Here is a 14,878-nt window from a genome sequence, read left to right as displayed (position 1 = left end):
ACTGGGGTCTGTAAAGCTAGAAGGCTGCATCAAGCCCAGTCTGATCTGGCAGTGTTTCTACGGCTGGATGCCCTTCCTAACGCCAACCACTCTGCGAGTGTAGTGGGTGCTTTTTACGTGCCACCCGCACAGGCGCCAGACGGTGCTGGCAAACGGCCACAAACGGATGGTGCTTTTACGTGCCACTGGCACGGGGGCCAGGTGAGGCTGGCAACGGACACGAACGGATGGTGCTTTTACGTGCCACCGGCACGGAGGCCAGTCGGGGCGGCGCTGGCAACGGCCACAATCGGATGGTTCGCTTACTTGTCACTGGCACTGGTATCACAGCCACAATTTCCATTGATGTTGATCGACTTCGATTTCGGTTCTGCTTTCTGATATCTGATTTGATTTTGATTTTGATTTTTTGATTTTTGATTTTCTGTCTTTTAATTCAAGTCTCAGTCTTCATAAACTTTGCAATTAAAGTCTTTCAAAACCTCATATCAGGAATTAAAACACATCACAAAAAAAAATTAATTTTTTTTTTATTTCCATAATTATTACCAACAAGTAATAACAAATGTTTCAGTTATAAGTTTTACCTTTTAAGTTAAGCTGTAGAGAGCCCCTTTTCCTTGGAAAAGCATTGTCTCCCATTACAGCTGTGAGCAACACTTCATGTCTTAAGTGTCTTTGCTTAAGACACATTACACAGCTGATAATAAGATGTACACCACTGAGCCTCCAGTCAGGACAAATTATCTAATTTCATTTTAATAGCAATAAAAGTAAAAAAAAAATCACTAAGAATAAAACATATTCTTGATTGTTTTCCAATTTAATCTATTAAAAACAAACAAGGTTTTATGGGGACAATGTCATTCAACTTACTATAAACAAATCTCCTTCATATTTGAAAAGGGAGGGGCACATTGTACACTGCAGTCTTAGATATGCAATATTTGAGGAAAGGACAAAAATGTACATGGTTTAAATGCCTTGATCATGAATCTGCTTAGTCAGGGCTAATTTGAAGCTACGCAAGAATAGCCTTGACTACAGAAACGAATAATATATAATAGATATGAGATCAACTTATGTAATTATTAGTAAACATGAAAAAATTATTTGTATCACAGTTATATACTTTAAAAAGACCAGAGAAAATAAGATGAAAATTAAATTTGATATTTCATAAATTTATTCACAAGCACACTAAATTTTTCTTTTAGACTAATTTATTTTTTTCTTTTAATGAAAATAATAATGTAACTTTTCTTCATTCTTTCATGGTGAAAGTCTTTCAATAATCCAGTCGTCTTCACCTTCATGGCTAAGTTCTGGGTCTAGTACTTCATTAGGCAACTTTTGCCGAAATCGTAATCTATCGTGTAGTCTGTTAGTCTGCCCCTGCCAGAACTCAATTACATCTGGTTTCACAAAGTAGCCGCCCCTGTAATAACAAAATAAATAGATTAAGTGTGCCAATGACTACAAGGGAAATAATTAAGATGCTTTCTTTTTTCCTTTTTATTACTATATCACATTACATGGATAATGATTTCTGGCATTTACAAAACACCATAATTTGTAAGGACTGAGTGGATGTTGTTGATTTAATCAGTCCAGTATGTAACTAATAATTATTTTATTGATTCTGAGAGAGATAAAATGTAAACTTTACACCAAAGGTTTTTTAACTCGAAATGTAATCAAACATTTGGTATAGCCCTCTACAATCTACCATTATATCATCTTAGCTTTGGATAATAAAATTTTTTAATATTAGTTCAGGTTTATTTTATTGACACTATGTGGATGAAAATGCAAAGTCAATCCCAATAGCTTTTGAACTCAAAATGTAGAAGGCTGTCATTTAATACTGTAAAGCATCTTGTTCAACACTATCATTTTTATCATAGCAATGTGCTTTATATCTTAAGTGATATTACTGTTTACATCCATGTCTTACATGCCTAATTAAGTTAACGAGGAATAAACCATTTTACACTAACCATTATATGCAACTCATTACTAGGATCCACTGAGCCAAGACAGTTTAGAAGAACTTGCTCTTAGGCTCAAAGCTGGGATGGTTTTTCTTAACTGATAAGAGTACTCAGCAATGTAATCCAATGCTTTATCATGTCTGTAGTCAAGGTATTTAATTCTGATAAGCCCATGTAACCCTAAGTACAACAGTAACATAATTTGGTGTAGTAATGCAAAATTGATGAGCAGTTCCTAGACTTTGCTAGCTGTCCATCATTACACTATGTTTTTGGAAATGCTTCTGGAGCATTTTTATATTACAAAATATTTGGCAGAACTGCATTGCCTTCTTGTAATTTTTGCCTAGTTAGTTATATTATGTGAAGAAACTAATGTGAAACAGCTTCTACATAAGCTTCTTTGCTGGTTCATATCAAATTTTATTGCTCTAATAGGATACAGAAAAATATTATTATAACTATATTCACTGAAAATTACTTTAGCTTACATAGTTCAACCCTTGGTAGCATGGAAGATGGACATTAAATGATGGTGGTGGTGGTGGTGGTAGTAGAAGTGGCAGTGGTGGTGGTGGAGGAGGAGAAGAAGAAGAAGATCAACTGTAACAAAACTATAATTAAAATCATACCAGTATTTTGGTTTTGGAATCAATTCTACATTTTCATATTTCTTTTGGATTTCAACATACTTGTTCATCAAGTGCTAAAAAATTGAACAACATAAGATATTTATAGCAATAAGAAAATGCAAATAATCACCTAATTACAAAGATCTTGAATTTGGAAATATCAGCAAAGTGTAAGAAATTTAATTTGGATGGTACATTTTTTTTCATCCACTGATTTGTTTCTAATATAGCTACAGACATCTATTTCATGACAAGTTGATTGCTAAGAGTACAGAGAATGTGTAATGTTTATATCCTTGACTTAGATGGATGAAAGGCTAAGTCAACCATGGCAGTATGAGAACTTGTAATATAAAAAGGAAGGAAAAAAACACTGTCAGACATTTAGATTTTGTACACTACTGTTCCTGATGGTATAATCATGTAGTGGTAATAGTAACAGCTGCAATTAGTTTTATAACCAGATTGAGTCAATAGCTACCCATTCAATGAAAGAGTGTGGTTTCTCACAACGTTCTACCAACCCACAGGAGAAATAAGTACAAATGAAACAACTCAAATTTATAGTGATGTTGCTTCCTAGAGTTTAGATCTAATCTACCTTTTAAACTTACTTAGAGCTAGGTGGTGTGCCTTGGTTACAGACAAAATACTATGGAGGCAATGGTGTATTAACCTCTTAACTGGTTGCCAAATACCCTGTCAACTTCGCTGTCATGTTCACAGAGTAAAAGGATATAAAAATTAACATGGCCAAAAGTAAAGGATTAATTAGTAGCAGAGACCAAAGTTTAGTACTAACAAAAAAAGTGGCCTAGCATGGAAATCAAGAAATAAGTTTGCATGTGCATACTGTCTAGTTACTGTGAACAATAAATATATAAAAACTGCTATAGGATGTGTGGTAAATAGGAAACTAACAGGGATTCAAAACTAAATGCATCAGAGGACCTGGAATAGCTAGCAATGTAACTGTAAAACTCCATGTGTAATAGGGACTTCTTTCACTAAAATCAACATTAAAATTAAGAACACATAATAAAATACATGGTATTAAACTTCAAACTTTCTCCACCCACTTTTTTAAAAATCCCAATAAAGGATTTTTTAAAATTATTAATTATTTTAATTGCAAATTTTCTCCACCTATTAAAAAAATCCTAGTGGCTGTATGGTAAGAAGTTTGCTTTCCAGGTTCAGTCCCACTGCATAGCACCTTGGGCAAGTGTCTTCTACTATAGCCTCGGGCTGACCAAAGCCTTGTGAATGGATTTGGTAGATGGAAACTGAAAGAAGCCCATGATGTATGTATATATTTATGTGTGTGTGTGTGTCTGTGTTTGTCTCCCACCATCGCTTGACAACCAGTATTGGTGTGTTTACATCTCTTTAACTTAGTGGTTCAAGAAAGGGGACAACAGAATGAGTACTATAATTAAAAGAAATAAGTCCTACTCTCTTTACTCTTTTACTTGTTTCAGTCATGTGACTGTGGCCATGCTGGAGCACCGCCTGGGTCAATTTGACTAAAAACCTTTCAAGGCAATGCCCCAGCATGGCTGCAGTCAAAGGTAAAAGGTAGACATAAATTTATTTTAAATAAAATGAAGCATACAAAAACTAATATATTAGATTACATGGATTATCTACAATTGCAGCAGTTGAGTAACACTGTGTTACAAATGGTATTGTGGGCTCAAAAATTGTACATAGTAGCAATACATTTATGGTAAGTAACTTTAACCCTTTTGATGCCAACCCACCTGAAATCTGATACAAATTCTATTTTAAAATAATCTCAATTAAAACCTTCAATCAAACTTTCATGTTAATTTATACTTTATTTATAATTTATAATTTATACAAAGTTATATTTCTAAATTCTTCATTATTTTCAAAATCAATTGAAATAAAGGCAGTGCATTTCAATGTGTTTATGGTAACAAAAGTGTTAAAGTGAAAACTACCGATCATCCAAATAAGCAGATACAAGTAATAGATGACGTCTTAATATCTATTCAATCGGCATTAATTAATTCAATGAACCATTAATTTACATTCATGTAATCACCTTTCTGCATACCATATACCAATATTCTTGGGAGTCATTTATTTTCTCAACTCAATTTTGTTCAGTGTCCAACTTTTCTTGTAAATTATTATTGCATATCCAACAGGTCATACTGAACTTATTCCTCTCTAATTGCTATGAATATGCATACGTAACATGGGAACTACTCAAGTTATGTAACAACCATATCACATCACACTTTTCCATACCATGCTCTTTCTGTGGAGAGAGTAACTCATTGTTTACTTTCACAGCTTTCCTCATTAATTCTAGTTTACATGCTATTTTTTGCTCCTGCTGTAAATATTATGCACTATCTTTATTATTCTAATCACAAACTGTAATTGTAGCTGCAAAATATATCTGCTGATTAGATCTCTTATTCTAATTGCAGTTACACCAAACAAAATTTTACTGCAATTTTTGTGCAATCTGAACTGACCTATTTTGTCATATGACTATTCAAATCTGATATCATTTTAATGAACACTCTTTTGAAAGAATAAATATACTAGTATAATGGGCGCAGGCATAGCTGTGCGATAAGAAGATGCTTTCCAACCACATGGTTCTGGGTTCAATTCCACTGCAAAACATCTTGGGTGTCTTCTACTATAGCCTTAGACCAACCAAAGCCTTGTGAGTGGATTTGGTAGACAGAAACTGAAAGAAGCTTGTCATATATATATATATATATATATATATATATATATATATATATATACATACACACACACACAACATACCGTTCTGTTATGGTAAAATCAACAAAAAAAGTACTCCATCAAGTGAAAGATAAATATTGTTTAATAGACACAATACATGTTTTTATGTGCTACTAATAGTTTCTTGTACTGAAAACATGCCAAACAAAGTTTTATAACACATCTGACATCTCAGCAGTCATCAGGCACAGCCCACATGGCATAACGAACTATACAGTATTTAATTTTAAAAAATATACTTTTATGAGCTACTAATAGTTTCATACAATGAAAACATTTCAGACAGCATTTTTTAACACATCTGGTGCCATTACGCAATCCTCAAGCTGTGCCCATATGCCATAACGAGCCTGAGGACTGTGTGAATGCACTAGACATGTTAAAAAATGCTGTCAAAGGTGTTTTCATCACATGAAACTATTAGTAGCTCATAAAAAAAAATATATATTGCGTTATTAACTAATATTTCTAATTGCCGGTGACACGTAAAAGCACCGTCCGTTCGTGGCCGTTTGCCAGCTCTGTCTGGCCCTGTGTCGGTGGCACGTAAAAGCACCATCCGTTCGTGTCCATTGCCAGCCTCGGCTGGCCCCTGTGCCGGTGACACGTAAAAGCACCGTCCGTTCGTGGCCGTTTGCCAGCTTTGGCTGGCCCCGTGTCGGTGGCACGTAAAAGCACCATCCGTTCGTGTTCGTTGCCAGCCTCGGCTGGCCCCCGTGCCGGTGACACGTAAAAGCACCGTCCGTTCGTGGCCGTTTGCCAGCTCTGTCTGGCCCTGTGTCGGTGGCACGTAAAAGCACCATCCGTTCATGTCCGTTTGCCAGCTCTGTCTGGCACCTGTGCAGGTGGCACAAAAAAAACACCCACTACACTCGCGGTGTGGTTGGTGTTAGGAAGGGCATCCAGCCGTAGAAACACTGCCAGATCTGACTGGGCCTGACGAAGCCTTCCAGCTTCACAGACCCCAGTTAACCCGTCCAACCCATGCTAGCATGGAAAGCGGACGCTAAATGATGATGATGATGAATGATGATGATTTCTCTCACCAGATGGAGTTCTTTTTTGTTCATCTTACCATCATGAAACAGTATACTATATGTATATGTGTGTGTGTGTGTGTGTATATATATATATATATGTATATATATATATATATATATAGGAGAATTTGTTTTGGAATCTGAAAATGCACCTGAATCTGAAAAATGTGTAGTTGTTTTTGAATAGATTTATTCACATACTAAACTAGTTTCAACAATTTTTTGTTTATTAATGTTACAAATATATATAAAATAAGTGGGGTTTTAGTAGAGTTTACGCGGAAAAAAAGGGCGTAAATTACATGGGTTTTTACAGTATATATTTTAGTTGTTTCAGTCATTAGATTGCAGCCATCCCAGGACACTACTTTGAAGAAATATAGCCAAATGAATTGACCAAATGAATTTTTAAGCCTGGTACTTATTCTATCCATCTCTTTTGCCAAACCACTAAGTTACAGGGATGTAAACAAACCAACACCAGTTGTCAAGTGGTGGTGGGAGACAAACACAGAGACACACACATGCATACACACACACATGACATGCTTCTTTCAGTTTCCATCTACCAAATCCATTCACAAAAATTTGGTTGACCAAAGGCTATAGTAGAAGACACTTGTCTAAGGTGCCACACAAAGGGACTGAACCTGGAACCATGTAATTGGGAAGGTAACTTCTTAACACATAGCCATTCCTGCACCTGTGTGTGTTTGTCCCCACCACCACCACCACCACCACTGTTTGACAACTGGTGTTGGTGTGTTTATGTCCCCATAACTTAACGATTTAGCAAAAGAAACCAATAGAATAAGTACGAGGCTTAGAAAACAAAATAAGTACTGGGGTCAATTCATTCAGCAAAAAATTCTTCTAGGCAGTGCTCCAGCATGGCCACTATCTAATGAGTGAAACATGTAAAAGATAGAAGATAATAAAGAAATGCTTATGTGCTCTGCTCAAGAACATTTGTTATTTATAATTTAGAACATGCTTCAGGGTAATAAATACTAAAAAACTGAATATTGAATTATTACATTAACAAAATAAATTTCTTTCTTTCATACAAAACCAATTCTGTAAGAGAAAGCCTCATTGATGAATTAATAAATACCAGTAACATAATGATATTTTATAATTTCCAGTAATGACAGCTAGTAAGATTTTAAATTATAAAGAAGAATGACATACTTCTCGACTTGGTATCACTGTACTCTGTAGACTAACCAGAGCACCAAGCTGGCTGTCTCGGGGTCTTTGATGAAAATATTTTTCTGATTCTTCTTCAGATATTTTATTAACTTTGCCGTCAACTCTGATCTGAAACATTAAAAGTTCCCCCAAAATAAGTAGGTATTTAATTACTACACACACTGATCATATGAATATAAATTCTCAAATTCTCATATAAATTTTCACTAGATTATTGTACAGTGAGGATAATAATGTAAAGAACTTAACCATCATTATGGAATAAAATTGACAGAAATTAATGTGCATATAACATTTTATTTCAGATGTTTTGTCTTCACACTGTAACAACATTTATATATCTACCATTAATAACCATGCATGCATGGAAGGCAGACATTAAACGATGATGATAATGATGATGAGACACTTACAATAAAAACTTTAAAAACAAGGAACATATTGATTTCAAAAATGAAAATTGAAATTTATAGAATCAACTAAGTTCTGACACATGTATTTCATTTTCTCAAAATTTTTTAAATATCTCAACTTACATTTATAAGTCTACTGCAAAATATTTTTTATAAATGTGTGTGTGTGTGTATGTGTGTGTACATGCACACGTAGGTATGCATGCATTTGTATATGTATTGCAAAGGCACATGGATTAATGGTTAGGGGTATTTGGCTCATGATCATAAAGCTGTGAGTTCAATACCCAGTAGTGTGTTGTGTCTCTTGAGCAAAACGCTTTATTTCGCATTGCTCCAGTCCACTTAGCTGGCAAAGATGAGTTGTACATGTATTTCATAGGGCCAACTATGTCATAATCTGTGTCACGATGAATCTCCCTGAGAACTACATTAATAGTACACATGTCTGTGGAGTGCTCAGCCACTTGCAAATTAATTTCACAAGCAGGGTGTTCTGTTGACTGGATCAACTGGAACCCTCATCATTGTAACCGACGGAGTACCAGTTGTGTGTGTGTATGTGTGTGCACATGCATGTAATATATACATTGCTAAATATGCATCAACGAGAAATTGTTGATAAACTGGTATTCAAACAAAAAAGTACTTGTGTTATTAATTCCACTCAACTTGTCATCCCTTTGTCTTTCTCACCATTGGAAATGCAATGAATCACTGATTGGTCTATTACAAACCTATATCCAGCAACACTGTTGTTCACAAAAGCATGATGTCAAATTTTCTTTTTAAATAACTCATTAATCATTGACACTAATTCGTTGATAAAGTTATAACAATGTTGTTCTAAAGTGATTACACAGCATTTTTGGAAGAGACAGTATCAATATGACAAATTGCTTGTTTTACAAAATATTCTTTAAGGGAAAATGAGCGTTGTGGTTTATTGCTGAATACACTTCCTACTGCTAAACACTCAACTGTAAAGCACTATAATCTTAAAGCTATTTTGTCTCTTAATGCAAGGGTATACTGGGAAGTTGCTTGGGGACTTCAGAGTTCTAAGGGCTCAATTCTGATCTATGCATGCTGCGATTTACTGTCAATAAACAAATACTATAAAGCCCAGTGCATGGATTTGCCAAGGACCCTACAATGCTGCTATATTTTTAAATAGGGAAGAATTTTAACAGTTGATAAACAGAATACTTTAATTATGTTGATGTAATTAATGAGAATATCTTCAGGGATAGAACTGAAGATAGGAGTTGAAAGAAAATATAGCAGTCAAAAAATTACAAGACAAGAATATTCAAATGCCTTTTACCATTTAATCAATAATAAAGTTGGTCCACAAAAATAGACACCAGAAAAATTATTATGATAATGCTGATTAAAATATTTTAAATAAACTTACAGAACGATTTAAAGGTTCCCAATGCACAGAAAAACTGCAGAAAGGATTCTCTTCCTGAAAACCAAAAGGTAAATATTTGTTATAATGTTATTTGTCTTCATTAGAGTGTTAGACTGGCAGGAAACAGAAATGGTAGGATGAACAACTTAGTAACACAGCATTTAGTGTTCAACTGCTCTACTCTAAGTTCATATTCCACCATGATCAACTTCATTTTCATCCTTCCATGAATTAATCAATAAAAATATACTAGTCATATACTTGAATCAGTTCACTTGACATCACCATCTTCTATGAATTTGCAGCCTTATATAAATATACAAAACAGAGATAAGTATTCACTGTTTCAGCTTCCTTGGAGTAATTCATATCTCCCTCAGAAAAAAAAAAGACAAATTATGACTTAGTTAAAAATTAGTTAATATTTATTGGAAATCTTTACTAAGAAAAAAAATAATAACTCTCAAAATCTTAGATATATAAGAACTTTTGTTTGCATGAAAAGAGGTGAGATCAAAGCAAAAAAATAATGCTACAGTCCCCTGACTGCTAAAAAATTTACACCTTAATACTATGCCTTCTGCTGAGTCTATTCTATGGTTCACTTTACAGGCCATCACTATTTTCTTTATGCAGTAATCCCAATTTCAACTTTTATTTACACTTAATCATTTACAGTCTTAGATTACACATTCTTTTTAGTTTAGAAGAAGAAGGATTGAGCCTATAGACATTGAAAATGCTTCATTACTGCCTTGGTAGACCAATATGGGTAATGCTCAATTTGGACTTTTGCCATTTAATAACAATAGGGAAACATGGTAGATGACTGCAGTTCTAGGCATAAAGAGTTGGGTTAAGGTAGAGATTTGAGGGTAAAATATAGTACAGATAACAAGGAAGAGACGTGGGAAACTAAGTATACTTGAGTACAAGTGGTATAGAGCTCAATTACACTTAACTACATACTTTCTCTATAATGACATTGCATATTTAATATCCACAATTTAGATTTGTTATCTATGCTTATCTGCTTACTTTCTCCATTACTACATGCTTAAAAACAAATTTAAACTGGGTATCTGGGTTTTGCTACTTATCAGCCTTCTTAATGACTACGACTATATTCAAAGACATCATTTCTGATCATTGTAGCTTGATGGCACTGAAGCTACAAAGAAAACAAAACTAATTTTCAGATTTTTATGTTCCACCTAACCAGTTACATAATAAAGAATCGATCTTTATTGCATTCCCCCACTACCACCATCACACACACAAGTTCAAATCAATTTTAATTTCAGAGTTATCTCCCTTACTTAAGGCAAGAATTAGTTAATTACAATTTTTTTTTATTGAATGTAATTTAAGATGGTGAGTGGGCGGAACTGCTTGTCTGCAGGGCAAAATGCTTAGCAGCATTTCGTCCATTTTTACGTTCTGAGTTTAAGTTCCGCCGAGGTCGACTTTGCCTTTCGTCCTTACGAGGTCGATAAAATAAGTTCTAGTTGAGCACCCCCTTCACCGTGCCAAAATTTGAAATCATTGTGAATGTAATTACGATTGATTAAAAAATGGAAGTGGAAGCAGGTACTCACTACACTACAGATATTAGCTCTCCATTGAAGTAAGCAAATTTAAATTTTCATACTTCTTAATTCAAATAAGCTAATTTATAATATAATATATAATGAAATTATTGTATACAGTGCTCAGGTGCACCACAACTTGTCAGAAAATGCGTATAAAGTATATGCAGTAATGTACAAATGTCTGGAAAGCGAACAATGTATGAGTCAGATACATGCTTGTGTGTGTATGGAGGGGAGAAAATCAGGTGCATGGAAGTTTTGAAGGATGCAGTGCTCCAACAACTAACAAATGATGCCGGCAGTTTGTTCCATGCTTCAGCAACTCTCAGCATGAAAAAATGTTTCCTAAAGTCATGGGAGCTGTGCTGTTTTCTGACTTTGTAAATATGTCCACGGGTGTTAGACGGGTGGAGTTTGAAAAGGTGCTCAGAGTTATTGTTTGTAAGATGGTTGATAATTTTATGAGTGTCTGCCAAGTCAGCTGCCAGACGTCAGAGTTTCAATGTGTCCATGCCCAGGGAAGTAAGGCGTTCAGAATATGGCAAATGCCTGATGGAGGGTATTCTTTTGGTTGCACGTTGCTGAACGGCTTCCAGACGATTGATATCCTGGGCAAGATAGGGGTTCCAGACCGGTGATGCAAATTCCAGGTGAGGTCTTACCATAGCTATATAAAGCCGCAGATAGATAGTTGGAGAGCAGCTCACAAAGGACTTGGTGAGTGATGCCAAGACACCCTCAGCCTTCTTGACAATTTTAGCGATGTGTTTTATCCAACGCAAATCACTGTCGACAATAACACCCAGGTCACGTTCACACGAAGACTTTTTGAGATTAGTGTTGTGGAGGGAGTAGGTTTTCATTATATTTTCATTCTTCCAAACTGTCAGTTAGTTAAGCTTCAAAAAATAGGAGATGCAATGTGATTTCTTGAGATACAAAACTGAATAGAGGTTTTGACCAAACCATTAGTTAACCTGAGAACTCTAAGGTCAAATACTATAAAAGAATTTTATTTTCAATTTATTGGCAACAAAGATTTTTCTCTATCGATGTAGTGGTAATGATACTTGAGCAATGAATTTAGTGAACTTGAAAAATGAGTTAGGTTTATGCTTTGGATTTGATGTTCAATGTTAATTTGTTTGTGAAACAGCACAAGCAAGTTGAGAAGGTTGATGGAAATTAAAAGCACCAGTCAATATATGCAGAATAGTCAGCTACACTAGTATAGCTACATAATCCCAGTTGGGTGAAGAAAATTGTTAAGATGTAATGTTGAAGGACAGTATGACAAAGGAAGCACACAAAAAAATAACCTAAGAAGAGATGATAAAGTTAGATCTTAAGATGCTAGAGGTAACAGATGAAATGAAGCAGGAGAGAAAAGTGTAGTGAACCACTACAATTTGTAAAGTGGTTGGCAATAGAAAAAGCATCCAACTGCAGAAACCAAATCAAAAGGACATGTATAAGAACCAAACTATGAGAGCAACAACTCCCAATAAAAAAGAACTTGGACCATGAAGACCCACCAACAGATGCCAGTATGAAGAGCAGGCATAAAATGACAATGGTGATGATAACAATGATTTTATAACAAAGATTAGTCACATTTCTAGTGGAATGTTCACAGGTCTAACTTGTGGTGACAAATAGGTTAATCATATACAACTGTATTTGTAGGCATCTTTGCATTTAATTTTATATTTGCAATTTTATTGCACATGCACGTTATATTCACAAAGGCAGAGAAATTTTAGCATATGCTGTTAGTAAGAAGACCGTAAAGGGAAAATTATTTCTTAATAGGGGAATGTAGGAGAAACTGACTAAAAACAAATCGGTGCTAGTAAAGTATGTGGTCTACGATGGTGTCAAACAGGGTTATCTACTTTATTTTTCAGATATTTCCATATATTTCAGAGGTAAAACACTTAAGATATTTCAGAGATAAAACACTTCGTACATTATAAAGGAATTACACAAATAAGAATTGAATCTTATATTATATTATATGATAAAGAAATTACACAGATAAATCAAGACAATCCATTTTAACAATAAACACTTCTTATATCATTAAGGAACAATATAAATAAATCATCTAAGTCTTTCCTCACCATCTTCCAGTAGAAATGATCAAGATCATCATCATCATCATCATCGTTTAACGTCCGTTTTCCGCGCTAGCACGGGTTGGATGTGACTGGAAAAGCACATTACAACCACCCTCATTTTTTCCAGAATCATAGTTTTAGCATCTAACTATGATCACTCAATGGCCTGAGTGTGTGCTGTGGTCACTAGATCCACATAATGTCGTTGATGGTTCACTGTCATATGGTGATAACCTATGGCATTTAAATTATTATAAGCAGGCAACTCATCTGAATGAATTAGTGAACATTTTTCACATTTTTACATTTACTTTGTAATTCTCTCATGGTTACTTCAACAAATATAATTAAGATTGTCCTTCACAGAGAAGATCTAACAAGACAGAAACATAACTGAAGTTGTTTCCCATATTTGCTGAAATTATTGAAATATCAGTCACTGCACTAATGTTGTCTTTCTTCACCACATAAGTGTTTCTGTTTAGGTATTAAGTACTGTCTACATTAAATGTTAGTATAAATTTAACTATTGAATCACTCACCACTGCTTCCAGTGATGAGTGATTCAATTAAGATTAATTTAAATTCTTTGATTGTCCTTCTTGCTTTTCTTCACCAGAACTAGCCACTAAGATAACAATTTTTGTACATCGTCACACAAATAATGTTGATTAAAATTTCTTACCTTACTACATTAAGTTTGTTAGCATCTACTTTACTATTAAATATTCATGCAGCAGGTGTTTCTGGGGATTTTCACACATATGACCAAAGAAAATATTTGGTTTAATAATTAACAATCAACAGCTTTGTTTATCTAATTTTTCTTTTGTTTTAACTGTAATGAGAAATCAAATATATAAATTTACTAATACATACTATTTCCTTAGCTTTTCGACTCTCAAAGTTGGTGTAGAAATAGAAACCTTCTGAAGTAATACCCTTTAGTAATAACATACGCACGGATGGTCTGCCTGATCTAGCAGAAAGAATGAGAGAAATGGTTTAATGTTGAATACAAATTTCAAACAAGAAGAATTAATGTATGAAGAGGAACATAGATCTTATATTACTTAGGATTTGGATTAATATCTAGATCATAAGGAAGGTTGTTATAATTGTTTAGAGGAATTTATACTATCTACATTAGTCAGACTGGTATCCTCATCTTGATTTCACTGTTTCAACTGTTATACAGCTCCAGCCTTCTTCGGGTTGAACTTGGTTGTTGTATCAAAATTTTGAACCTAACCATTTATTTCCTCCATGAGTATACAGTTCTCATGCTGCTCTCTGCATTTCATGACATATTTTTTTTTGTGAATTACCTTAGTGCCTTGCCTGGGATTGAACTCAGAACCTTTAGGTGAACTGCATTAACCAGCATCTTTATCTACTACGCTATGCCTGTAGGCAGTAACAGAGTAAATTTTTAAGACTTTTAAACCTAATGTCTAAATAATCTGTTGTTGCAGTCTACCCTTTTCTTTCTTTACTATTGGATCCCATAATTATATTCATCTTTGCATATGGCCTGCTTAGCAGGTTGTTGTGTCCTAGTATATACGCTGATCCCTTAAGTTTTCTAATTTTCCAGTGATGCTCTCTGTCATTTTGACCTTGTCCCACAGTGGTCGGCGGTCTCCATTTTCCCACATTTCA

The 14,878-nt window shown here is 34.6% G+C and overlaps 1 protein-coding gene across 6 annotated transcripts in view; it reads right to left on the bottom strand.

Annotated features, from left to right (window-relative positions):
- Window positions 1-1,168: 1,168 nt before the first annotated feature.
- The window catches only part of LOC115215670 (pyridoxine-5'-phosphate oxidase), a 34,226-nt gene continuing 20,516 nt past the window's right edge, over window positions 1,169-14,878 (bottom strand). For 5 of the 6 annotated variants that reach the window (XM_036502477.1, XM_036502484.1, XM_036502464.1 and 2 more), the window contains exons 5-9: window positions 14,096-14,195; window positions 9,505-9,558; window positions 7,654-7,782; window positions 2,627-2,700; window positions 1,173-1,438 (exon numbers count right to left, since the gene is read on the bottom strand). In XM_036502477.1, the coding sequence (XP_036358370.1) occupies window positions 1,273-1,438; window positions 2,627-2,700; window positions 7,654-7,782; window positions 9,505-9,558; window positions 14,096-14,195 (523 nt within the window). In that variant the 3' untranslated portion in view covers window positions 1,173-1,272. Of the gene's footprint in view, window positions 1,439-2,626; window positions 2,701-7,653; window positions 7,783-9,504; window positions 9,559-14,095; window positions 14,196-14,878 lie in introns of all 6 variants that reach the window. The other variant, XM_029784938.2, reaches the window with a different exon arrangement.

The sequence above is a fragment of the Octopus sinensis genome, linkage group LG1 (assembly GCF_006345805.1).
Source record: "Octopus sinensis linkage group LG1, ASM634580v1, whole genome shotgun sequence".
NCBI classification, from domain to species: domain Eukaryota; kingdom Metazoa; phylum Mollusca; class Cephalopoda; order Octopoda; family Octopodidae; genus Octopus; species Octopus sinensis.
This window is presented reverse-complemented; position numbering and strand designations above follow the sequence as displayed.